Raw genomic sequence first — 27,596 nt, forward strand, 5'->3', positions numbered from 1 at the left:
ACATTAATCGTGAAGGATTTATGACACACAAACATCAGATTTGTACGTAAACCTTCGGGTTTGCATACAGATCTGAATTAGGCCCATAGTAACTCGGCGCAGATTGCTAACGGACGCACTTGTAGCCGAGGTTTTATTGTGACACCCAGTTATGTGCAGTTACCTGGTGTTCAAGCAACAAATAAAAAGCCTAATTTGTATACTAGTGTGTATGAAGCGTAATAGACCTGCTAACCTATGGGCCTAGGGAGAGGAGAGGTTGAGGACTGATTTATGAAGATTGCCATTTTATTTTCCAGCAAATGTGTTTAAGATGGATTTAATTATTATTATTATTATTATTATTATTATTATTTTGAAATTTTTCTTTTTTGTTTCTCTTTATTTCCAGGTACTTTGGAAATCGTTCCTATTGCTACGAGCAGCTGAAGCTTTACCCCAAGGCGCTGGTGGACGCTGACGTCTCCATACAGCTTTCTGCCGCTTGCCCCAAAGGCTATTTCCGGAAGGGCCGAGCTCTGAGAGGCTGCAATGTAAGATGTGTGTGGGTTATTTCATAGTTGTTTTTTATTTCTTTTTAACCTTTTAAATAATCATTTCTCACATTGGGCCTTAAGTTGCATTTTTTCCGCACGTGTGCAAATATTTCAGTCAGTGACTTGTGATAGCCACTAGTAGGCTGAGAGCGGGGCTGGAATGGGCGTGGAGTTGCAAGAAGTTGGTGTGCAATCGCAGCAGTGGATAATCGCAGCGGGCAGCAAAAACTCAGTGGGCGTGTATGTGCAGAATACAATGGCCACTGAAAAGCCATAAACATAGGCTCCTGGAGGGGTCTGCGGTCCGTGTTCTCTGATCCTGGTATAAGTGTAAAGGTGGAGAAGACTGCATGTGATTGGTTACAAACACTGAAAACACGCCCATTTATGCAAAACCCCTAAGACTGACGCAACAGTGCTTTTCAAAGAGTTTAATAAACAATGCACTGCAGTACACGATTGTTTTACCCAAATACAGTAAGAATGCATCACACTCCGTTGGGGATGAGCAAACCAGCACTAAGGGGGAGATGTACTAAGCAGTGATAAAAGTGAAGTGACCAGTCAAAAAGTTGCTCATTTCAACCAATCAGCATTGACGTAATATTTATAATTTGCATACTGTAAAAGTACTGTGTACAGAGCAGCTGATTGGGTGCCAAGGGCAACCTCTCCACTGTCTCACTTCTCCACTCTTATCACTGCTTTGTACATGTCCCCCATATAGTGGGTTACATACTATTTACTGGCGGACGGGATGCCGGTTTCAAGGTCCCGACAGCAGCATCCTGCCCGCCAGATTGCGGCAGCGGGGCAAGTGCTAAGAGTCCCCTTGCGCACCATCATTCTAGGCTCACTCTATGGGTGTTGTGGACACCCCCGAGTCTGCGCTGGGATTCCGGTGTCTGTATCCCGACAGCTGGCAAATTAACCACATCCCCATATATCTTATGCTGCTTTCACATCGCAAAACCTGCTTTTGAAACGGTTCTTTAAACGGGTCTGAGCAGTTAAACCCCCTTCACATCGCATGTTGTAACCAGTATATTACCATTTCATTACCGTTTTGGTACCTTTCACACTGAACCCGTTTCACCCATAGAAAACAGTGTTTGTCATTATAAATGGACTTTTCTGGCCCACACATTATTAATAATTATTAATTAATTAATTATTAATAATTTGGATAGTCGTATGATGGAACCCAGCAGCTTGAAGCATTTTAACCATGTTTTTATATATGAGTGCACCCTTGACTGTCCCAGTTATTTGTCTGCAGATTTCCTCATCCCCTCTGATTCTTAGCAGCTCCCTCACCTCTTCATCACTCCAAGTTGCCATTGTATAATATATTTGCAGTAAGAAAACGCTTCTAAACCCACTCTCATGTGTCTGATGTATTTTTCCTCCAGCTTCCTGCTTCTGCCTGGTGACATCACACATGGAGACAGCCTATCACCTCCTGTGGCTTGGAAATACCGTTTCAGAGCCTTTCACACTGCACAGTGAAACGGTTCTGAACCGGGTAGGACCCTGCTTTTTAACCGTTTCAAAATACCAGTATTTTGAAAACGGTAAATTCAAAGTGGCCCTTTCACATCGCAGCTAGAACCGTTTAGGAAGGCTGAAAAATCGGCAATTTACCGGGTTAAAGATGCGGTGTGAAAGGGGTATTAGTGATGTCATAAAACTATTTTTTTTTGTTTGCGGCTGCTTCTTTAAGCATTGCAGATGTACAGATATACTTAGGTTCATATTATCTTCTCTACCTTTGCATTGCTTCATGTATGTACTACTCTTTTGAATATTTTGAAATACTCACCGAAGCCACGCCTCCAGTCGCAATCCAGTGTCGTCTCATACAACAGAGTGATGGAGTTGCTTATTTGACTCACACTGAATAGGTTGCAAGGATGCATGTGGATTTGCGATCGCATTTTGCAATTCCCCATGCGACTGACCCTGTTTAAGGCACTTTATTTCTGATCGTTAGAAAAACATTATTTTAAGATCGAGCATCTTTGTTTTCAATATACTGCGCCCTAATCCATTCTTCTGTCTGGTTGGTTGTTGCTGTGAGTGGTGGGCGGAGTTATTTCTGGGGTGGATATTGGTGTGTAATGTGTGTAGTGAAGTCCATTTGTGTCCCTGAAAGGTGATTACTGCGTTTTTTTGGACATGGGAATAAACTATTTAGACTTAAAAGAGGCAAAAATGTGATCTTTATATACAGTACAGGGAATGGTGAGGAACTGTGCTGTGCATTGCAGGGACTGTGCGTGTGCAGTGACTGTAGGAAAATATGGCAGAGTGTAGTGAATGTATATGTGTGCAGTATATAGAGGGATGCTGGGTGTTTGTTCTATTGGAGGAAGTAAGTACCATATTTTTGAAGATGTATCCTGCAATAAAATAGCCAGTTACACTGTTAGATGTAGGCCAGCAAAAATCAATCGTATAGTTTGACCGAATGCATCACAGTAAAAAAAAAAAAATCTATACACAAGGGCCCTCATTCCGAGTTGTTCGCTCGCAAGCTGCTTTTAGCAGATTTACACACGCTAAGCCGCCGCCTACTGGGAGTGAATTTTAGCTTCTTAAAATTGCGAATGACGTATTCGCAATATTGCGATTACACCTCTCTTAGCAGTTTCTGAGTAGCTCCAGACTTACTCGGCATCTGCGATCAGTTCAGTGCTTGTCGTTCCTGGGTTGACGTCACAAACACACCCAGCGTTCACCCAGACACTCCTCCGTTTCTCCAGCCACTCCCGCGTTTTTCCCAGAAACTGTAGCGGTTTTCCGCACACTCCCATAAAACGGCCAGTTTCCGCCCAGAAACACCCACTTCCTGTCAATCACATTACGATCACCAGAACGATGAAAAAGCCGTGAGTAAAATTCCTAACTGCATAGCAAATTTACTTGGCGCACTAAGCGGAAAATCGCTGCAATGCGAAAAAAAATACCGAGCGAACAACTCGGAATGACCCCCAAGATGCAGATTTATAGGTGGACTTTTAAAAAAAAATAATCTTAATGCTAAATCACCTTCCAATAAACTGTATTTCTCTATCGTCCTAAGTGGATGCTGGGGTTCCTGAAAGGACCATGGGGAATAGCGGCTCCGCAGGAGACAGGGCACAAAAGCAAAGCCTTTACAGGTCAGGTGGTGTGTACTGGCTCCTCCCCCTATGACCCTCCTCCAGACTCCAGTTAGATTTTTGTGCCCGGCCGAGAAGGGTGCAATTCTAGGTGGCTCTCATAAAGAGCTGCTTAGAGAGTTTAGCTTAGGTTTTTTTATTTTACAGTGATTCCTGCTGGCAACAGGATCACTGCAACGAGGGACAGAGGGGAGAAGAAGTGAACTCACCTGCGTGCAGGATGGATTGGCTTCTTGGCTACTGGACATGAAGCTCCAGAGGGACGATCACAGGTACAGCCTGGATGGTCACCGGAGCCACGCCGCCGGCCCCCTCACAGATGCTGAAGCAAGAAGAGGTCCAGAATCGGCGGCTGAAGACTCCTGCAGTCTTCTTAAGGTAGCGCACAGCACTGCAGCTGTGCGCCATTTTCCTCTCAGCACACTTCACACGGCAGTCACTGAGGGTGCAGGGCGCTGGGAGGGGGGCGCCCTGGGAGGCAAATGAAAACCTTTAAAAAGGCTAAAAATACCTCACATATAGCCACAGAGGCTATATGGAGATATTTACCCCTGCCTAAATGTACTAAATAGCGGGAGACGAGCCCGCCGGAAAAGGGGCGGGGCCTATCTCCTCAGCACACGGCGCCATTTTCTGTCACAGCTCCGCTGGTCAGGAAGGCTCCCAGGTCTCTCCCCTGCACTGCACTACAGAAACAGGGTATAACAGAGAGGGGGGGCAAAATAAATGGCAATATATCAATATAAAAGCAGCTATAAGGGAGCACTTAATCATAAGGCTATCCCTGTCATATATAGCGCTTTTTGGTGTGTGCTGGCAGACTCTCCCTCTGTCTCCCCAAAGGGCTAGTGGGTCCTGTCTTCGTATAGAGCATTCCCTGTGTGTCTGCTGTGTGTCGGTACGTGTGTGTCGACATGTATGAGGACGTTATTGGTGTGGAGGCGGAGCAATTGCCAAATATGAGGATGTCACCTCCTAGGGGGTCGACACCAGAATGGATGCCTTTATTTGTGGAATTACGGGATAGCGTCAACTCGCTTAAGCAGTCGTTTGCCGACATGAGGCGGCCGGACACTCAATTAGTGCCTGTCCAGGCGCCTCAAACACCGTCAGGGGCTGTAAAACGCCCCTTGCCTCAGTCAGTCGACACAGACCCAGACACAGGCACTGATTCCGGTGGTGAAGGTGACGAATCAACCGTATTTTCCAGTAGGGCCACACGTTATATGATTTTGGCAATAAAGGAGATGTTACATTTAGCTGATACTACAGGTACCACTAAACAGGGTATTATGTGGGGTGTGAAAAAACTACCAGTAGTTTTTACCGAATCAGAAGAATTAAATGACGTGTGTGATGAAGCGTGGGGTGCCCCGATAAAAAACTGCTAATTTCAAAGAAGTTATTGGCTTTATACCCTTTCCCGCCAGAGGTTAGGGAGCGCTGGGAAACACCTCCTAGGGTGGACAAAGCGCTAACACGCTTATCAAAACAAGTGGCGTTACCCTCTCCTGAGACGGCCGCACTTAAAGATCCATCAGATAGGAGGATGGAAAATATCCAAAAAGGTATATACACACATGCAGGTGTTATACTACGACCAGCTATTGCGACTGCCTGGATGTGCAGTGCTGGGGTAGTTTGGTCAGAGTCCCTGATCGAAAATATTGATACCCTGGACGGGGACAATATTTTACTGTCGTTAGAACAAATAAAGGATGCATTTCTTTATATGCGTGATGCACAGAGAGATATCTGCACACTGGCATCACGGGTAAGTGCTATGTCCATTTCGGCCAGAAGAGCTTTATGGACACGACAGTGGACAGGCGATGCGTAGAGGAGTTATTTGGGGTCGGTCTATCGGATTTGGTGGCCACGGCTACGGCCGGGAAATCCACCTTTCTACCTCAAGTCACTCCCCAACAGAAAAAGGCACCGACTTTTCAACCGCAGCCTTTTCGTTCCTTTAAAAATAAGAGAGCAAAGGGCTATTCATATCTGCCACGAGGCAGAGGACGAGGGAAGAGACAGCAACAGGCAGCTCCTTCCCAGGAACAGAAGCCCTCCCCGGCTTCTACAAAAGCCTCAGCATGACGCTGGGGCTTCGCAAGCGGACTTGGGGGCGGTAGGCGGTCGTCTCAAAAATTACAGCGCGCAGTGGGCTCACTCGCAGGTAAATCCCTGGATCCTACAGATAATATCTCAGGGGTACAGGTTGAAATTAGAGACAGAGCCACCTCGCCGTTTCCTGAAGTCGGCTTTACCAACGTCCCCCTCAGAAAGGGAGACGGTTTTGGAAGCCATTCACAAGCTGTATTCTCAGCAGGTGATAGTCAAGGTACCTCTTCTACAACAAGGGAAGGGGTATTATTCCACTCTTTTTGTGGTACCGAAGCCGGATGGCTCGGTAAGGCCTATTCTAAATCTGAAGTCCTTGAACCTGTACATAAAGAAGTTCAAGTTCAAGATGGAGTCACTCAGAGCAGTGATAGCGAACCTGGAAGAAGGGGACTTTATGGTATCCTTGGACATCAAGGATGCGTATCTCCACGTTCCAATTACCCCTCACACCAGGGGTACCTCAGGTTCGTTGTACAAAACTGTCACTATCAGTTTCAGACGCTGCCGTTTGGTTTGTCCACGGCACCTCGGGTCTTTACAAAGGTAATGGCCGAGATAATATTTCTTCTTCGAAGAAAAGGCGTATTAATTATCCCATACTTGGACGATCTCCCAATAAGGACAAGGTCCAGAGAACAGCTAGAGATGGGTTTAGCACTATCTCAAGAGGTGCTAAAGCAGCACGGATGGATTCTGAATATTCCAAAATCCCAATTAATGCCGACAACTCGTCTGCTGTTCCTGGGGATGATTCTGGACACAGTTCAGAAAAAGGTTTTTCTTCCCGAAGAAAAAGCCAAGGAGTTATCTGACCTGGTCAGGAACCTCCTAAAACCAGGAAAGGTGTCTGTACATCAATGCACAAGAGTCCTGGGAAAAAAATGGTAGCTTCTTACGAAGCAATCCCTTTCGGCAGATTCCATGCAAAGGGATCTGTTGGACAAATGGTCAGGTTCGCATCTTCAGATGCACCTGCGGATAACCCTGTCGCTGAGGACAAGGGTATCCCTTCTGTGGTGGTTGCAGGAGGCTCATCTAGTGGAGGGCCGCAGATTCGGCATGCAGGATTGGATCCTGGTGACCACGGATGCCAGCCTGAGAGGCTGGGGAGCAGTCACACAGGGAAGAAATTTCCAGGGAGTGTGGTCGAGCCTGAAAAAGTCTCTTCACATAAGCATTCTGGAACTAAGAGCAATCTACAATGCTCTAAGCCAGGCGGAACCTCTGCTTCAAGGAAGACCGGTGTTGATCCAGTCGGACAACATCACGGCAGTCGCCCATGTAAACAGACAGGGCGGCACAAGAAACAGAATGGCAGAAGCTGCCAGGATCCTTCGCTGGGCGGAGAATCACGTGATAGCACTGTCAGCAGTATTCATCCCGGGCGTGGACAACTGGGAAGCAGACTTCCTCAGCAGACACGACCTTCACCCGGGAGAGTGGGTACTTCATCCAGAAGTTTTCCACATGCTATTAAACCGTTGGGTAAAACCAATGGTGGACATGATGGCGTCTCGCCTCAACAAGACACTGGACAGTTATTGCGCCAGGTCAAGAGATCCGCAGGCAATAGCTGTGGACGCGTTGGTAACACCTTGGGTGTACCAGTCCGTATATGTGTTTCCTCCTCTGCCTCTCATACCAAAGGTATTGAGGATTATACGGAAAAGAGGAGTAAGACTAGTGGCTCCGGATTGGCCAAGAAGGACTTGGTACCCGGAACTTCAAGAGATGGTCACGGACGATCCGTGGCCTCTACTTCTGAGAAGGGACCTGCTTCAGCAGGGTCCTTGTCTTTTTCAAGACTTACCGCGGCTGCGTTTGACGGCATGGCGTTTGAATGCCAGATCCTAAAAGGAAAAGGCATTCCAGAAGAAGTCATTCCTACCTTGATAAAGGCAAGGAAGGAAGTCACCGCGAAGCATTATCGCCGTATTTGGCGAAAATATGTTGCGTGGTGCGAGCAGCGGAGTGCTCCGATGGAGGAATTTCAACTGGGTCGTTTTCCTACATTTCCTGCAATCAGGATTGTCTATGGGTCTCAAATTGGGATCTATTAAGGTTCAAATTTCGGCCCTATCAATATTCTTCCAAAAAGAATTGGCCTCAGTCCCTGAGGTCCAGATTTTTATCAAAGGAGTACTGCATATACAGCCTCCTGTGGTGCCTAAGGTGGCACCGTGGGATCTAAATGTAGTTTTAGATTTCCTCAAATCCAATTGGTTTGAACCACTAAAGAATGTGGATTTGAAATATCTCACATGGAAAGTGACTATGTTACTGGCCCTGGCTTCGGCCGGGAGAGTATCTGAACTGGCGGCTTTGTTTTATAAAAGCCCTTATTTAATTTTCCATTCGACATAGGGCAGAGCTGCGGACGCGTCCGCATTTTCTCCCTAAGGTGGTATCAGGGTTTCACCTGAACCAGCCTATTGTAGTGCCTGCGGCTACAGACGACTTGAAGGACTCCAAGTTGTTGGACGTTGTCAGAGCCTTAAAAATATACATTTAAAGGACGGCTGGAGTCAGAAAATCTGACTCGCTGTTTATACTGTATGCACCCAACAAGTTGGGTGCACCTGCTTCTAAGCAGTCGATTGCTCGTTGGATTTGTAACAAAATTCAACTTGTACATTCTGTGGCAGGCCTGCCACAGCCTAAATCTGTTAAGGCCCATTCCGCAAGGAAGGTGGGCTCATCTTGGGCGGCTGCCCGAGGGGTCTCGGCATTACAACTCTGCCGAGCAGCTACGTGGTCAGGGGAGAACACGTTTGTAAATTTTTACAAATTTGATACCCTGGCAAAGGAGGACCTGGAGTTCTCTCATTCGGTGCTGCAGAGTCATCCGCACTCTCCCGCCCGTTTGGGAGCTTTGGTATAATCCCCATGGTCCTTTCAGGAACCCCAGCATCCACTTAGGACGATAGAGAAAATAAGAATTTACTTACCGATAATTCTATTTCTCGGAGTCCGTAGTGGATGCTGGGCGCCCATCCCAAGTGCGGATTATCTGCAATACTTGTACATAGTTATTGTTAACTAATTCGGGTTATTGTTTAGGAAGCCATCTTTCAGAGGCTCCTCTGTTATCATACTGTTAACTGGGTTTAGATCACAAGTTGTACGGTGTGATTGGTGTGGCTGGTATGAGTCTTACCCGGGATTCAAAATCCTCCCTTATTGTGTACGCTCGTCCGGGCACAGTACCTGACTGGAGTCTGGAGGAGGGTCATAGGGGGAGGAGCCAGTACACACCACCTGACCTGTAAAGGCTTTGCTTTTGTGCCCTGTCTCCTGCGGAGCCGCTATTCCCCATGGTCCTTTCAGGAACCCCAGCATCCACTACGGACTCCGAGAAATAGAATTATCGGTAAGTAAATTCTTATTATTAGTCGTAATTCCCGACATTCGTTCTATAGAATTCCAGGGTCCGTAGCAGGGGAGATCTGACGCTATGGATGTGCACTGCAGCCACTCCTGCTACAGAGAACTGAGCAGTACAGTATGTGATTGGTAGAGACCCAGGCAATATATATTTGCCTGTATAAATAGGAGGATTTCCCTGTGTCCTAGGAAAAGGGGCTGGCACTAGGGACTAGAAGATTTAGTATAGATGTTAATGTTTATATAAAAGCTGTTAATTATCATTGGATCATAAGCAAATTACCAGTTACTGTATGTTCAGCAGACACCTGCTGACATCTCCTGACCGCCGGTCACATAACTACATCCCGTATAATACAGTATTTTGTAATATAGTATTATAGGGTTGGGTTCGGGTGACCGGCGGTTGGGAGACCGCCAGTCACCATACCAACGGCAGGATCCTGGCTGTTAGATGATGGCCAGAGGGGGGAAGGGCGATAGTGGGAATAGTCCCTGTGGTCTGCATGCTGACCGTTGGGATAGTGAGGGGGAGGGATGTAGGGGGAGGTATTGTGACCGGCGGTCTCCCGACTGCCGATCACGTAGACGCATCCCGTATTACAGTCTGAGTATCCATAAAATTTCTGAGTGCTGGCTGTTATAGGGACACCTTTGCTCTCTGATGGTTCAATATACACAAACTTTATTTAATGCACACAATAATTACAAATATTAAAGTACCTGCAGGCTGTGTGTATAAGGTGCGTATGACACCTAATTGAGTTTTGTGTTTAGACTTGGACCCAGCTCCAAGATATCTCATTATTTCTATGCAAACATTCCAAAATCCATAAAACCCCAAAACACTGCTGGTGGCATTTTGTTTAAGGGGTACTCCAACCTGTATAATAAATGATTTAAGTATAAACGCCTTTAAATGTCAATGTGTTGTGGCTGTAATGCCATTTTATCCCAATCCTCAAAAATACAGGTAGGATAAATGCTCGCTTCCGTCTTGTGGCTGATAGAAAGCGGTCGGATATACTGTATGGTTTCTCTACATACGCATCATTTAGAAACACAGGGGGGCATGTACTAAGCAGTGATAAAAGTGGAGAAGTGAGCCAGTGGAGAAGTTGCCCATGGCAACCAATCAGCTGCTCTGTATATTTGTACAGAGCAGCCAGCTCCTAACTGATTTTTCAAACATAGGTGTCTATTCATGAAGCAGTGAAAAGAGTGGAGAAGTGAGCCTGTGGAGAAGTTGCCCTTGGCAACCAATCAGCTGCTCTGTATATTTGTACAGAGCAGCTGATTGTCTGTCATGGTCAACTTCTCCATACTTTTCACTGCTTCAAGAATAGACCCCAAAGAACCTGCCAATCAGCTCCTAACTGATTTTTCAAACATAGGTGTCTATTCATGAAGCAGTGAAAAGAGTGGAGAAGTGAGCCTGTGGAGAAGTTGCCCATGGCAACCAATCAGCTGCTCTGTATATTTTTATAGTATGCAAATTCTAAATGTTACGTCAATGCTGATTGGTTGCCATGGGCAACTTCTTCACTGGCTCACTTCTCCACTTTAATCACTGCTTAGTACATGTGCCCCACAATCACTGGCTGGGCTATACTGCAGGAGTCGAACCTACATATCCCATTACTGCCTGTGACAGGAATGGCGGCAGGAAATCCAGTACAGCAGATTTGTTACATGTACGTCTGCAGCTACACAAGGTGCCATTCTTGGGTCTTTGTGACCTGACTGCCAGGCAGGAATGTTCCCAATACTATAAATAACACCGCTCGGACACTTGAGTACCACATGCGATTATGCTGTAAAAGCAGCTATATAATCAGTGCAAACATCTCTGACCATTGTGGTAGTGGGGGCATCTCTCCCTAAGCACCCCAGACTTCCTGACTATAATCCTCAAAGATGACACTGCAGTCAGCATCTCTAAAGCTATCTCGACACCTGCGCGCTTCGTCTGCTCATTTCATTGGTCAGTGAAAAGCTTGTTCAACATTGATGTAAAATTAAACCGTTAACAGTGAATTAGGTTTCCAGATTAGAAACGTGAACCGTAACTGCGTGTATAGGGAGGCCCTGCTGATGTCGTTTCCTTTCTTTCTGCGCAGAGGTATGCGGAGGCGGAAAGAGCGTTCAGAATGGTGCTACAGCTGGACGAAGGATGCGAGGAGGCTCTGAAAGAAATACATACATGTCAGATTCTGCAACTCCTGGTAATGTCAGGGTTATGATATCCTGTAATTGGGTGTTATATGCAGTCAGTGGCTGTATTATTAGGTGCTTCGCTCTAGTTTTGGGTAGAAACCACCTGTTCCCACACATTGATGACGTGATGGCGTCACACAGTTACTGCGGGTTTGACGGCTGCAAATCTCCGGTTCCATGGGAGTACACAGGTTCTGTGGCTGATTAAATCCAGGTGAACTACAGGCTTGAAGTCAGCCACAGAACCTGTGTAATTCATGAGTGTCCCGGTTTAAAGGGATCGTATGGTCAGCCTACGTTTAGAGCAAGACGCTCGGGAGTGATTGAGACGCTCCAACATAGGTAGAGTACTATTTAACTAAATTTCTGCTGCGGGGTACACTGGGCTCCACAAGGAATGGGGTGTAGAGTAGGATCTTGATCCGAGGCACCAACAGGCTCAAAGCTTTGACTGTTCCCAGAATGCATAGCGCCGCCTTCTATATCACCCCGCCTCCCAGCACAGGATCTCAGTTTTGTAGTTGGTGCTGCAGTAGCAGGCACTTAACAGAGGGGCTGCTCCAGGCAGCCCTAAGAAGAGCTTTTTTTCTGAGGAAAAAAGTGAAGACTTCAAGGGCAGCAGCAGTGTTACATGTCAGTGGACATTCACGGCTGCAGCTCCGGCTCTCCCCAGCGGCGCTGTACACTCCCGAGCCCTGGTTGCCGGGTAACTACAGCAGGAGGCTCCGGTTTTTTTCTTGTCAACCACACACGACGGGGGCTCTCCAGGATCGCGTGGCCGCGCTTCGGGAGGTGGTAAGTGGGTCCCGCTTGCGGGACCCGGTCTTTATCGCGATCCGGCGCGGTCAGTGGGAGGCGGGCTGCGCGCGCTGGTGGTGGACACTGTGGCAGTACAGGCAATCCCACTAGATCACCAGGGCATGGGACAGGTCAGGTTTTCTCTATAAACCGTTTTATTAGAGCCCGCAGTACCCGGTGGTTTTGCCAGCAGGGGGATAGAGCTTGGACCTGAAGCCCCTCCCCCAGCCCCAAGGCGCCATTTTCTGCAAATGTTCCCGCCCTGGAGCTGCATATCTGTCTCTCCCCCACTCCCTGGCAGTGTCTGCGGCGCCATTATCCGTCAGCTCACTGTTCCTGGGAATGCTTGGTCAAATCCTCCTATGTAAAGCCGCCTGGTTGTCAGTGCTGTGACTTTACAAGACACTTAAGTATTCTGCCTGCCTTTTTTAGTCCGTGTTAGTTAAGAAAGAGTGCATTTAGTCAGGGTTTCCTAGTACAATTACCCTGTGATATACATCCAGTTCATACTGTGTACTGTTATATCTATTGTTATATAGCTGTGTAAGCTAGTCCAGTGCAGTATTATTGTTAGTAATAACCTCTGCATTGTACAAACTGTGACTATTTCTGTGTGCATTTGATAGCTGAGTGGTGTCCATTTTGTGTCTTTCACTCAACCTGCTATCCCTATATTCTATAACCTGAGGGGGCTTGGTGCGTCAGGTTTTATCTAATATAGGATTTTCACAAAGATATACTGTATTACGTATTTTTCTCTGTGATTTAGTCACCATATCTCTCCTTTATCTCTGCTGGTGCTGACTACACTGCGCAGGGGTTTGGGCTAGAGGTATTGTGCTGCTGACAAATTGTACTGTGTTACCTGATACTGAAAGTTATATCATGTCTGCTTCTGAGGGTAACGGTTCTGGGGCTGAACACACTGCCGGTGTTGCTGAAGCCTCAGATACCTATGAGGAGAATATAGCAGCTTTGGGCTCTGGTTCTGGGGGCTCCTTGCCCCCCAGTGGGACGGTGGCAACGGGGGCAAATAATGACCCGCCGTGGGCCGCTTTTTCCACGCTTCTGCATACGCTAGTTCATAAACTAACACTCCCTATGGGACCCCCAATGCCGGTACAACCGTTTGTGGTCCCTGCAGCTAACCCGCCGTGGGCGGACGATTTATCTGCTCAAATAAAGAAGTTAAACCAGTCCCTGACTACTAAAAAGTCTGACCGTCTCTCGCCTACGTCCAAGGGGTCCTCTAAGCGAGCGCTTGTCTCCTCACAATCCACTGCTGTCACTGACACCTCGTCGGATGAAGACGGCACTTACACTGACCCCACAGGTTCTGACTCAGATACGGCTGATGGGGAGGGTGGGTGGTTCACATGTGGATGTTCCTGATCTCTTGGAGGCTATTAAGTTAATTTTACAGATTACGGATGATCCCGAGCCATCCGTTCCTCCTTAGAAACCAGATAGGTTCAAGCGTCAGAAGGTGATTAAACAAGTTTTACCTCACTCTGACCACCTAATTGATATACGTCAGGAACCCTGGGAAAACCTGGGTACGAAGTTTGTGCCTCAAAAGAAGATGCTGGCTCGCTATCCCCTCGCGCCGGAGCTGTCTAAGAATTGGGAAACGCCTCCTCCAGTGGACTCACATGTGGCTAGGATGGTGGTTTCCTCAGCTCTACCGGTCACCACCGTCACGTCTCTAAGAGCCTACGGATAAACGTGTGAAGGGTTGTCTGAAAGCGATTTACACCCTCACGGGTGCTGCACAAAGGCCCACTATTGCAGCTACTTGGGCTGCAGAGGCCATTGAAGCATGGGCCTTGGAGTTAGATGCTGAAATCTCCTCTGACCATGCTAGACAATGCTTGTCTTATATTGTCACAGCTTCTCGATATATTAAAGAGGCGGCTTCTGATGCCGGTATCCTTGCAGCCAAGGCCTCAACTACATTAGTCCTGGCTCGCCGGATATTGTGGCTGAGATCCTGGTCTGTGGATCTGGACTCTAGAAAAACCCTGAAGGTACTCCCTTTTAATGGAGATATTCTGTTTGGGGAGGATTTAAATAAGATTGTGGCTGACTTGGCTACTGCCAAAACTGCCTGTCTGCCAAGTACTGCTCCTTCTGTGTCGAAGGCTAAAGGTACTTCCTTTTGCCCCTTTCGTCCTTCAGGTAAAGCAAAAGGTCAGGCGTACAACAAGCAGGCCCGCACTTCCAAACCTGGTAAGCCTAAGCCCAAAAGAGCCTGGGCGGCCCATCAGCCAGCTTCCAAGACGGATAAGCCTGCCACATGACGGAGCGGGTCTCCCTCTGGGGGATCCCAGGGTGGGGGGCCGGCTTCTAGGGTATACCCAGGAATGGTTGAAGACCACTTCAGATGCCTGGGTACGGGAAGTCGTCACACGAGGTTACGCCATAGGCTTCAAAAACCGACCCCCTCATCGATTTTGCCAGAGAGATGTTCCGTTGGACAAGACAAAGGCAAATACTCTACATTCGGTGGTACAGACCCTCCTGGATACAGGAGTCGTAGTAAAGGTGCCTCTTGCGCAGAGGGGCCGGGGGTACTATTCTCCGCTGTTTCTAGTCCTGAAACCGAATGGGTCCTCCCGGCCCATTCTCAACCTCAAGGCATTGAACAGGTTTGTGAAGGTTTCCAAGTTCCGGATGGAAACCCTTCGCTCTATAGTTCTGGCCTTGGAACCTGGGGACTTCATGGTCTCCCTGGATATACAGGATGCTTACCTGCATGTTCCTATAGCAGTGTCTCATCAACAATACCTGAGATTTGCGATTGGCAACTGCCATTACCAGTTTCGGGCATTACCTTTTGGTTTAACAACGGCTCCGCGAGTCTTTACAAAAGTCATGGCGGTGATGACGGTGGTACTCCGCCGTCTAGGGGTCAGGATACTGCCGTATTTGGACGACTTGTTAATCCTGGCAAATTCCCCAGAACTTATCCTGTGTCATCTAGATGTGACGGTCCGGTTTCTGCAAGCCCACGGGTGGCTCATCAACTGGAAGAAGTCATCCCTGATCCCTGCTCAGAGCATGGTGCATCTGAGAGGACTATTGGACACTCACAACCAGTGGTTGTTCCTGTCTCAGGAGAAAGTCCTGAAACTTCAGGACAGGATTCGTTGCTTCCTATCTTGTCCGTAAGTGTCAATACATTCGGCGATGCAGGTGCTGGGCCTCATGGTGTCAGCATTCTACATGGTGGAGTACGCTCAATTTCATTCTCGCCCTCTCCAGAGGCTGATTCTAGCCAAATGGGACGGCCTGCCTCACCGGATCAGGTATCAAATGATCTCATTGACTCCGGAGGTCCGTCTGTCGCTGCTCTGGTGGCTCCGGGACCAACAACTGTGCAGGGGCCGTCCGTTCTGGATATCCGACTGGGTCCTGTTGACGACAGATGCCAGTCTAAGAGGTTGGGGCGCGGTGCTGGAGCAGCACTCCCTTCAGGGGCGGTGGACCAAGGAGGAGTCCCTCCTCTCGATCAATATTCTGGAGTTGCGGGCGGTCTTCAATGCCTTGAACCTAGCCCAGCATTTAATTCAGAACCGTCCTGTTCAAGTACAGTCGGACAACGCCACCACAGTGGCTTACATAAATCATCAAGGCGGCACTCGAAGCCGCCTAGCAATGAAGGAAGTCTCACGGATTCTACAGTGGTCAGAACGCCATCTACCGGCCATATCGGCAATATTCATTCCGGGAGTCCTGAATTGGGAAGCGGACTTTCTCAGTTGTCAGGACGTGCATGCCGGCTAGTGGGGCCTCCATCCAGAAGTGTTTCAACTCCTAGTGGAAAGGTGGGGCCTTCCAGATGTGGATCTGATGGCGTCTCGACACAATCATAAGGTTCCGGTCTTCGGAGCAAGGACAAGGGATCCTCAAGCAGCATTCGTGGATGCGCTGGCGGTACCGTGGAGGTTTCGGCTGCCGTACGTGTTCCCTCCGGTGTCACTCCTGCCCATGGTAATTCGGAAGTTCAAGCAAGAAAGAGGAATTCTGCTTCTCATAGCTCCAGCGTGGCCCAGACGGCACTGGTTCTCAGACCTGCAAGGCCTATCGTCAGAGCGTCCAATTCTACTTCCACAACGCCCAGACCTCCTCGTTCAGGGCCCCTGTGTCTACCAGGACCTAGCCCGGCTGTCTTTGACGGCGTGGCTCTTGAAGTTTCCGTCTTAAGGGCTAAAGGGTTTTCTGAGGCGGTCATTCAAACTATGTTGCGGGCCCGGAAACCGGCTTCGGCTCGGATTTACTATAGGGTCTGGCATTCTTACTTTGTTTGGTGCGCATCTAACGATTATGACGCTTCCAAGTTTAGTATAGCCAAGTTGTTGGCTTTTCTTCAGCAGGGCCTGGACTTAGGCCTGCGTCTGGCCTCCCTCAAGGGTCAAATATCTGCCTTGTTGGTGTGGTTTCAGAGAAAAATTGCGACCTTACCTGATGTGCATACCTTTACTCAGGGCGTGTTGCGTATCCAACCTCCCTATGTCCCGCCTGTGGCTCCTTGGGACTTGTCGGTGGTTTTGGAGGCGTTACAAGAGTCTCCGTTTGAACCTCTTGGTTCAGCTGACCTTAAGTGGCTTTCCCTTAAGGTGGTGTTTCTGCTGGCTATTGCTTCAGCTAGAAGAGTGTCGGATTTGGGTGCCTTGTCCTGTAGTTCCCATATCTGATATTTCAACGTGACCGGGCGGTTCTTAGGACTCGTCCCGGTTATCTACCTAAGGTGGTTTCTTCGTTCCACCTTAATCAGGAGATTGTAGTTCCGGCACTTGTTTCTCCTGATCTGTCTCCCAAAGAGCGGTCTTTGGATGTGGTATGGGCTCTCCGTATCTATGTGAAGAGAACTGCTCCTATTAGGAAATCGGATTCTCTTATTGTTGTGTTTGGGTTTCACAAACGTGGCTGGCCTGCTCACAAGCAAACTCTGGCCAGATGGATTAGAATGGTGATTGCACATGCTTATGTGAACGCTGGTCTCTCTCTGCTCCTGATCACATTAAGGCCCATTCTACTCGGTCTGTTGGACCTTCTTGGGCGGCCCAACGTGGTGCGACCCTTGAACAATTGTGCAAGGCGGCTACGTGGTCCTCTGTGAACACGTTCATAAGGTTCTATGCCTTCGATACTGCTGCTTCCCAGGATGCTTCCTTTGGACGCCGGGTTCTTGTGCCCGCTACAGTGCGTCCCCTCCCATAAGGAACTGCTTTAGGACATCCCCATTGTCCATTCCTTGTGGAGCCCAGTGTACCTCGCAGAAAGAGTTTTAACAAAGGTAAGTTCTTACCATAAAACTCGTTATTGTGTCTTAGTTGCAGCGTAGCTGCATACAAAGCTGTTTGCAGTATACCAGGAATTTTGCCGCAAAAGGAATATGTACAAGCTATGTACAAAGATGCAGATTCGGCATAACGGAACATGATGGGGGACTAGCCATAGCGGCTCGTATCGGAACCTTCTTCACACAGATTTGAAACTTAGTCGCACACAGATGTACAAGTACCGCAGCCGCGGTGCTCAGTGTACGCTAGCAGTGTCGTTTGTCACCTCTTGTAGTTAATAGCGGTGTGAGTAAGACCATTTAAAAAAAAAAAAGACGCTTGTCGCTGCTTAGTCAGACGGACGCTGGAGCGTCAGGAAGGGCTATTTGGCACGCCTAGAGCAATGGTGTATGAGAACACATCTGCACACTGAACTGAACCAGCTGCAGAGGATGTGTGTTTTGTGAACCTATGTACTAAGGCGTGGAGAGAGATAAAGTGGACGCCACCAATCAGCCAGTCAACTCCTAACTGTCATTTTTCTAACACAGCCTGTAACATGGCAGTTAGGAGCTGATTGGCTGGTACTTTATCTCTCTCCAATGCTTAGTACATAGTCCCCACGATGCCTTTATCTTGCCGGAAGTAACCGCAGCGATCCCGCTCACAGTGAGGATTTCATGAGAATGTGATGGATAGGAAGTGACCCTCTGGAGGTGTTAACGGGGAGCGGTGGCAAAAACGCAGGCGTGTCATTTACCTCTTCATGACGTGTATCTGTTGTCAGCGGTGGGCCCGTATGCAGAGAAACATGCACCAGCATTGCTACCGCTGTGTCCAACTGCGTACCAATGAATAACTTACAGAAACCGAAAATTAAATTTCCCTTTTTTTATTTTTGTAAGTAACTGAGAAACCAAACTGGCTTGAAATTTTAATTTCAAATAAAAAAAAGTGCATGTTGTGCAATATCTTCCAACATCCTCAGATATATTCAACCAATTGTCTGCACTGCCTGATTCCAGTTAGTTGCGGGAACGCCACGCGCTAACTACCTGAGGTAGGATGTTTCCTCGCAGCCTCAGGAGCTGCGAGGAGAAATCTGTGTTAGAATGCGGCTTCTGCATGTAACGCGCGGGGAAACCCCGTTATTGTGCATTTTACGCGGAATCAGTGGGTTAGTGCCGCGTGGGGAAAAGCCTAATTGATTGAATAACTTTTCCTCTCGTTGTGCAATCAATTAGCTGCGGATTAAACCCCGTGGCTAACTGAATATGCCCCCTGAATGAGGTTGGAGCTATGAGAGCAGTTTCTCTGGCTGCCGGCACATTAGCTCATCCACTCCTCCTTTTTCTTTTTCATCCACTAGGGGTCACTGGAGTACTCTTGGGATATGGACGGCTTCCGCAGGAAACAGGGCACTGAATATTTAAATTTAGAACTCTCCACCCCTTCATATCCCAGAGTACCTCAGTGTTTTTTCTGTGCTCATGCACTAACAGAGGCTTGTGTGGGTTCCCACACTTTTCTTTGAATATTTTTTGATTTTGATTTTAATTTTTACTTTTTTTATACTACTTCAGCACATCCCTTCCCAGTTTCTACTAAAAACATGGGTCCGGGATAGTGCCGCTGCACGGAGCAGCGCATGGCGTGTCGGTCCTCACAAAGAGCACCCTCACAGCCACACGCAGCTCACTGACTGCTGCAAGAGCTGGACGGAGCTTACAGAAAGAAGCCCCGTCGCAGCCCTCCCTACAAGGAGACAAGGTATGCTGGGGGGGACGGGGCGGTCAGCGCGCGCTGCCGCCCCGCTGTGTGGGGTCCGTGTTCATCACCGCCGCCCGCACCGGCCGCTACTACAGCCCGCCCGCCCCAGCCGCTCCGTCCGTGCTGTACGTACATCAAAGTACCAGCGCTAAGAGGGGGAGAACCGCCGCAGCTCAGCGCTCACACTAGCGCCGCCGGAAGCCGCTACACGCCGCTCCAGCCAGCCGAACTCAGTTCACTCGGCCGCTCTCCTCACAAGCGTCCCCCGCCTCCCTGCAGTGACACCAAGGTCAGCTTCCCGGCACCCGCTCCCCGCTGAGACACAGCGCTACACGGAGCACAGGGGGAGGGGACAAGTCTGATCACAGGCAAAAACTTATAATAGGCTGCATGACAGGCTGCCAGATTTCATATGCACCATAGGTTATATTAATAGACTATTGAGCCTATATTAAACACAGGAGGCATGTATTGTAACCTGACCTGTGATTATCACTGTAAGCATGGCATGGGGGCCATTGTAACCATGCTTCCTGTTTCTTCCTGTTTGTAATTCCAGAACGTTCCTGTCCTACATCTCTACTCCACCGGAGGCGCAGGGGTGTTAGTGGGAATTTTTGGTTCAGGTTTTATATAGGCTGGCCATGTGAACTGCACTTCGGCCTTATATATATATATATATATATATATATATATTACACACCTTAAGTAACAATTTTACTGAGTCGTGCAAGTGTCTGTCTTTGTCTATTGTGTTGTCTGTCTTCATAATGAGTACGGCACCAGCAAAGACTAAAAAGAAGTTTTACTGCAATGTCTGTACATGAATCTACCACATGTTCAGTATGTTTTGTTGGTTTCCACTCCGGAACCCGGTTACATTCCCAGAATGTTACGCAAATGTAATGGCTGGGTTGCAATTAGAATTGGCCGCCGCTCGACACGAGCGGCAAGATCGGAGTCTCGGGTGAGACCGCCAGTTCTAACGGAGGAGTCTTAGCCTTTGCAAAGGTCCAACTTCACTTTGGGTACAAGGTATTAATTTAATTGGTCTTATAATTTAACCGTTTCTGCTATGTTGCAGTCTGACAATTCTATGCCAAACCTCACGGCGCTAAATAAGGGTGAGGAGGGCAAATTAGACCAGCAGTCAGATAGTGCAGTGCAGCCCAGACATTGATAATGACCAGTGCGTCAGTCTCTGAAGTTTACAGAGACTAAGGAGCCTCTAACATATAATAAGTCGTATTTACTAAATGACAGAGATCTCCAATGGGGTTCTTATTTAGGAATATCTTAATTAGATGTTAGTAGAAACACGAAAGTACCGAATAACAGGTTCTATACCTCACAGATTTAAGTCTACTTACCCGTTTCCACACAGTGACATCTACATTGGAGAATCCGCCATTGGTGGATTCGTCTGTGTCAAACCTTATAAAGACCCTTCAGACGTAAGATAGAAGGGCATTTGGGTCACTAAGGCGCTATTTGTATGGATAACAGAACATGACGATCACGTTATACTTATCGTTAATCAAATCTGAGAAGCTGCTGAGTATCTATGTACAGCTTCTGCTGCCGGCTGTCAACTCGCTTCTCGTTTTTCATCGTCGCTAGTTACAGCACGACAAGTACTCTGGCTGCGTTCTTGGCAAACGGAGTCCGGCGTTCAAATCCTTTAGACTTCAGTCCTTTCAAGGCTGTGGTAGAGAAACAGTCACGCCTTGTAACGCCAGGGCGCTAAAGTCACCGACAAGCCAGTGGCATGACGGGCTCCCAGGCCATATCGGATTTCCAATTGTGGGAGCGCGCCTTCAGACGTTACATTTGCCGGGATTCCAGACATCCACTGATGGATGTATCTCCGCAATTTAGTGTTAAAAGAAAGCTGTCTCCCGCCACTGCGCTTTTTCAAGACAGGACTGCCTCTGTCGGACGACAAGAAGGCGTTTTGGCAAATTGCCATTCAGTCTCTGCTGGATTCAGCAGTTTTAATTCCAGGCCTGGTACACCAACAAGGTCAGGGTTATTATTCCAGTCTGTTTGTGGTACCGAAGCCGGATGGCTCCGTCACAGTCTCAATCAGTAAGTCACTTACTACAAATTAAAGATGGAATTTCTGCGGTCAGTAATTGCAGATTTGGAGCCACAAGATTGCATGATTGCGCTAGATCTCAAGGATGCGTACTTACACATTCCGATTTGGTCACCTCATCAGAGGTTCTTGCGTTTTGCAATATGCCACAACCATTAACAGTTTCAGGCTCTACCGTTTGGCCTGTCGTCAGCGCCTCGGGTATTCACCAAAGTGATGTCTGTGATGATAGCTCATCTCAGATCCCTGGGAGTGACAATCGTTCCGTACTTAGACGATCTGCTCATAAAAGCTCCGTCGCAACAGATGCTCCTCCAACATGCGCTGCTAACGTACAATGTACTGGTTCACCACGGTTGGATTGTCAACTTCAAGAAATCACATCTAATTCCGTCTCAACGACTTCAATTCCTAGGTATGATTCTCGATACAGTAAATCAAAGAATTTACCTACCAGAACATAAAGTACAGATTATTCGCCATCTGGTACAATTAGTGCTCAAGCCACGCACAGTCTCGGTACATTTGTGTATTCGCCTATTAGGAACAATGGTGGTGGCTTTCGAAGCGCTTCAGTTCGGAAGATTTCACTCACGTCCATTTCAACAGCATGTGCTCGCACAGTGGTCGGCCTCGCATTTGCAGATTCACCACACGGTGAGGTTGTCGCCAAGGGCAAGGGTGTCTCTACTCTGGTGGCTCAAGGTACACAATTTAACCGCAGGCGGCGGCGGGAATTGGATAATTCTAACGGCGAACGCGAGTCTCAGAGGTTGGGGAGCTGTAGTTCAAAATTGTCAGCGCCAGGGTCTCTGGGCGGATCACGAAAGATTGCTGTCTATAAATGTCCTGGAACTCTGCGCAATTTACAATGCACTACGACAAGCAGTACACATGCTTCGCTCTCAGACTGTCCAAGTGCAGTCAGACAACGCGACGGCAGTCGCATATATCAACAAACAAGGAGAAACGAGAAGCCGCATGGCAATGCGGGAAGAAGCTCGAATCCTCAATTGGCCAGAATACCACCAGGTGATATTGTCGGCAGTGTTCATTCCGGGAGTGGACAACTGGGAGGCGGATTATCTCAGCCGTCGGGATTTTCATCCAGGAGAATTGGCATTAAATCCAGAAGTGTTTCACATGTTGGTCCAGAGGTGGGGTTACCCTCAAGTGGACCTGATGGCATCTCGCCACAATCACCAAATGCCCCAGTATGTGTCCAGAACGAGAGATACAAAGGCAGTGGCGGTGGATGCTCTCACAATCGCGTGGCCGTACAGCCTCGTGTATCTGTTTCCACAGTTTCCGCTGCTCCCTCTGTTGCTAAAACGGATCTAAAGAGAGTCCGTCACAGTCATACTAGTGGCGCCTCATTGGCCTCGGAGAGCTTGGTTCTCGGATCTCCGCAGACTACTCGCAGACGATCCTTGGCCGCTCCCACTTCGTTCGGACCTGTTACAACAGGGTCCTTTCCTTTACCCCAATTTAGCGCGGCTGCGTTTGACAGGGTGGCTATTGAGAACGCACTCTTAAGGAGAGAGGGCATTCCAGAATCGGTTATACCAACCTTGTTACGAGCTAGGAAGCCAGTTACGGCAGCTCATTATTACAGAATTTGGCGTGCCTATATAGGTTGGTGTGAAACTCCTGAAGTTTCCGACATCATCTTTCAAGTTATCCCGTCTTTTGTTATGTCTACAGACGGGGTTAGATGGAGGACTGCGTTTATCTACACTAAAGGTGCAGGTATCTGCGCTGTCACTTTATTTTCAAAGATGATTGGCTCTATTGCCGTCGGTACACACCTTTCTGCAAGGTGTCCTCAGAGTACAGCCTCCATTCATTCCACCTACAGCGCCATGGGACTTGAATCTGGTTTTAGATTTATTACAGTCTTCACATTTTGAAAGTGGATATTACTTGGAAAATAATTTTTCTACTGGCCTTAGCTTCGGCAAGGCGTGTTTCAGATTTGGGTGTCTTGTCACGCAAGCCACCGTATTTGGTGTTTCATAATGACAGAGCGGAACTTCGTCCGAATCCCGCTTTCTTACCAAAGGGTAGTGTCATCTTTTCACATCAATCAACCTATAGTAGTTCCTGTGTTAACCGGACATTCTGGAACTCTAAATGTAGTACGCGCATTCCGCGTTTATGTATCCCGAACGTCTACAGTTCGAAAGACGGATACGTTGTTTGTTCTCTATGATGCTGCCAAGATAGGTTGGCCAGATTCTAAGCAGACCTTCTCCAGATGGATAAAACTGACTCTACGTCAGGCTTACCTTCATGCTAGGTTACAGCCGCCTACATCAGTAACAGCTCATTCCACATGTTCTGTGGGAGCTTCATGGGCATCTGGTCGTGGAGCTTCTACGACGCAGCTTTGCCGTGCGGCTACATGGTCATCAGTGCACACGGTTGTGCGCTGTTACAAGTTTGATACGTTGGCGGCATCAGCATCTAGCTTTGGCCGCATAGTGTTACAGGTGCCAAACAGCTCTCCCGCCCACAAGGGAAACTTTGGTACGTCCCAAGAGTACTCCAGTGACCCCTAGTGGATGAAAAAGAAAATAGGATTTTGGTACTTACCAGGTAAATCCTTTTCTTTGAATCCATAGGGGGCACTGGACGCCCACCCAGAGCAGTTTTACCTGGTTTGTGGTAAGTTCAGGGGATCTTATGGTAACACATTTTCACCGACTGGTTCAAATTATAAAGTTCTATCGGTTATGGTGTCAACTGTTTAGTTGTCAGTAACGTTATGTGTCAACTTTATTGTTGTCCTTTCTGTTATATGTAATTCTCCATTGTCAACCTCTCTATAGTTCCTGTTCGGCTCAGTAAAAAACACTGAGGTACTCTGGGATATGGAGGGGTGGAGAGTTCTAAATTTAAATATTCAGTGCCCTGTTTCCTGCGGAAGCCGTCCATATCCCAAGAGTACTCCAGTGCCCCCTATGGATTCAAAGAAAAGGATTTACCTGGTAAGTACCAAAATCCTATTTTTTCTGCCATCCACTCCTCCTTCTTCTTTTTTTTTCTGCCATCCACTCCTCCTTTTTTTTTTTCTGCCATACACTCTTCCTTTTTTTTTCTGCCATCCACTCCTCCTTTTTTTTTCTGCCATCCACTCCTCCCTTTTTTTAATTGCTATCAATATTGGTAGTTCACAGTCTCGTCCATGGGTGACCATAAACAGGATGCGGTTAAGATGCTGGCTGTTGTGATCCCGGCAGTCAGAATGCCGGCGCTGGAATCTTGCCAGAATGCCAGCACCGGAATCCCCGCAGGGTTAGGAGACCGATCAATGCCAGAATCCCAACAGTAAGTATAGCGGGCAGATTGGGTGGGGGGCGGGGTAGGTTTAGACACCAACCACGTGGGTTCAGTTTAACCTGGGGGGGGGGAGTGGCGACGTTAAGGTTAGGCTGTGGAGAGTGGGGGTTAGGTTTAAGCACAGTTAGGCTGCAGGATAGGGGGATTAGGATTAGACACTAAGGGGTCTATTTACTAAGCCTTGGATGGAGATAAAGTCGTTGGAGATAAAGTGCCAGCCAATCGGCTCGTAGCTGCTATGTCACAGGCTGTGTTTGAAAAATGACAGGAGCCAATTGGCTGGTACTTTATCTCCAGCGAATTTATCTCCATCCAAGGCTTAGTAAATAGACCCCTAAGCGGGGAGGTTAGGGTTAGGCTGCGGGAAGGGAGGGATATGGCATAGAGGAGGGAACAGTCTTACCTCCCCTATGTTGGGATTTCAGCTATCGGGATGCCAGCAAAATCCTCATTAATTTGCATATCCGCACCAAGGTACTCTGATTGCTGGGAGTGTTGCCCATATACATAGGCCCTACTTGTAACTACATGTAACAATACTATCTGCCTGTGGTTTATAATGAGAAGCCTGCTGCTCCTATTTGAAGGCTTTGACGGTTTCTCTGTGCGACAAAATAAATGACAATTTAATTTCACGATGCTGATCTCCGCAAATAGGAGCGAGTGGCGTCTCTCAGTGTTTAAACAAAGAATAAAACCCTTTCGGTTGTTTTTCTCATCTGTATTTAATTCTCTTTCAAGGATCATGGTTTTACCCATGAGCAGAGTATCAGCTTACTGGAGGAGTATGAATCTGTCGCTGCTGTCATGGAGGCTCCGGTTTCTGCTAAAGGTGATTTTCTGTTCCATTACAGCAGTTACAGCCTACAGTCTGGGGTAGGGGGGGATGGGGGGCTGAGACATTCTAGAGGCAGCCGCCGGTAACACTTTCTCTTATGGCCGTGCAGTCTTGCAGGAGAACGTGAACCTGCAGGAGATGGGAGAAGAGGAGCTGCTGTTTGGGAATGAATTGTCGGAGTGAGTATAACCGCGTATCTGTTGCCTGAGGAGTGGTGTAAATCTGTGTCGGCTGACAGGAGTTTATAAATGCTCCGCAGGAGTATTCCACTTATGCAAATTGGTTTCCCTTTTAGATCTTGAACTCGGGCATGGATATCATGGTTCAGTTCCTTGCCGAACGTCTTTAGAGAAATATTGGAAATTATTTTGTGGGAATGTCTCCCACTGACGTATATGACAACGCCGGATGCCACCTGTCACTGCCGTGCTGACTGTGTACTTGCTATATAAAGACAAAAGCCACCATACCCCTATGTCTGACGCAGTGTGTGCTGATGGGATTAGCTTTGCTGGTTACACATGCGGGCTGCGTCATTTGCCGGAGTTGCGTCTGCATCTTCGCTCCATACAAGTCCTTCCCTAATGTACAGCCGTGTGTCCGAATGCACGAGTACTGAGAAGCCCTTTGCTAGCGTCTGTAAACGCTGAAATACCACTTGGTGCATAGTCAGGCCCACCATTGGTCGCCCCATCGGAAGTTTCACCAGCCTTAGATGATGCAGCATATCGGGGCTTCTGTTACCTCCCAGTCACCGTCCAGGGACACCCCTTACATTTCCGATACTGTGCGTCCAAAGCTGTACGGTGACTCTATGCGCAAAACCGGGAAACCTGCACGGTTCGACTCAGAAGGAAATACATTAACTGTTTACGTGACTATTAATACAATGGGGGGTCATTCCAAGTTGATCGCTCGCTAGCTACTTTTTGCAGCCGTGCAAACGCATAGTCGCCGCCCATGGCAAGTGTGCAATCGCATGTGCAGCCGAGCGGGACGAAAAAGTTTTTTGTAGTTTCAGAGTAGGTCTGAACTTGCTCAGCCCTTGCGGTCACTTCAGCCTGTTCAGTCTTGGAATTGACGTCAGACACCCGCCCTGCAAACACTTGCACACGCCTGCGTTTTCCCTACCACTCCCAGAAAATGGTCAGTTGACACCCACAAACGCCCTCTTTCTGTCAATCTCCTTGCGAACCGCTGTGCTAATGGAATAGTCGCTAGAAGCATTGCACAGCAACAATGTTGTTTGTACCCGTACGACGCGCGTGCGCATTGTGGTGCATGCGCAGTAGTAACCTGATCGCTGTGCTGCGAAAAATCGGCAGCGTGCGGTCAACTCGGAATGACCCCCAATGTGCGACTGTGATTTCATTAATTCATTTGGGGTTGTATGTTTTCGTTGTTGCTTTATACAACCGGTTGTCTATCATACTTTGTCCAGAACAATCTCCGTTGATATAAAATTTGCACTATGTCTAACAGAATTTGACAGCAGGTAAGAACCACTGGGAGCCAGTTAACCTACCAGTATATTTTAGGATTGTGAGAGGAAACCGGAGCACCTGTAGGAAACCCACGCAAGTACAGGGAGAATATACAAACTCCACACAGTTAGGGCAGTGGTGGGAATCGAACCCACGACTTCAGAGCTGTAAGGCAGTAATGCTAACCATTACACCATATCCATGTAGAGACATGCTGTCCGTATACATATCTCTCTATAAATAAAGTGGCCTAGCAGACTAATCCTACTTTACTGTGTGAGGTTGTTTCTACTTTTCCTATCCATCAGGAAATTCTACTTCTTCCCCTTTGTCTGTAAGCAACCAATGATTACATCCTCTGGATCTGCTTAGAGCAATTTCTGTATCGGGAGAACAGATCAAACGCTTGTTCTTCCTCCCGGATCTCGTCAAGCACGTTTCATTCAGACTCTGTTGCGTAATCAATCAAATACAGTATGTCATTGGAAAGGTTCACAAACATTTGTAAACTGTTTTCTCTTTCTAAGACCATCAGCTAGTGTCTCATACAGTATAT

General features: G+C 47.8%; 1 protein-coding gene across 5 annotated transcripts in view; it reads left to right on the plus strand.

Moving 5' to 3' along the window:
* Positions 1-27,596, plus strand: part of LOC135056751 (stress-induced-phosphoprotein 1-like) — a 141,930-nt gene that overhangs the window by 103,599 nt on the left and 10,735 nt on the right. For all 5 annotated transcript variants that reach the window (XR_010244062.1, XR_010244061.1, XM_063962293.1 and 2 more), the window contains exons 8-11: positions 392-533; positions 11,329-11,433; positions 25,460-25,550; positions 25,666-25,735. Coding sequence is in view for 3 of the 5 variants with exons in the window: in XM_063962293.1 (XP_063818363.1) it covers positions 392-533; positions 11,329-11,433; positions 25,460-25,550; positions 25,666-25,735 (408 nt within the window). In the remaining 2 variants the exon portion in view is untranslated. The remainder of the gene's footprint in view (positions 1-391; positions 534-11,328; positions 11,434-25,459; positions 25,551-25,665; positions 25,736-27,596) is intronic.

This window comes from Pseudophryne corroboree, chromosome 3 (genome assembly GCF_028390025.1).
Source record: "Pseudophryne corroboree isolate aPseCor3 chromosome 3, aPseCor3.hap2, whole genome shotgun sequence".
Classification (NCBI taxonomy): Eukaryota; Metazoa; Chordata; class Amphibia; order Anura; family Myobatrachidae; genus Pseudophryne; species Pseudophryne corroboree.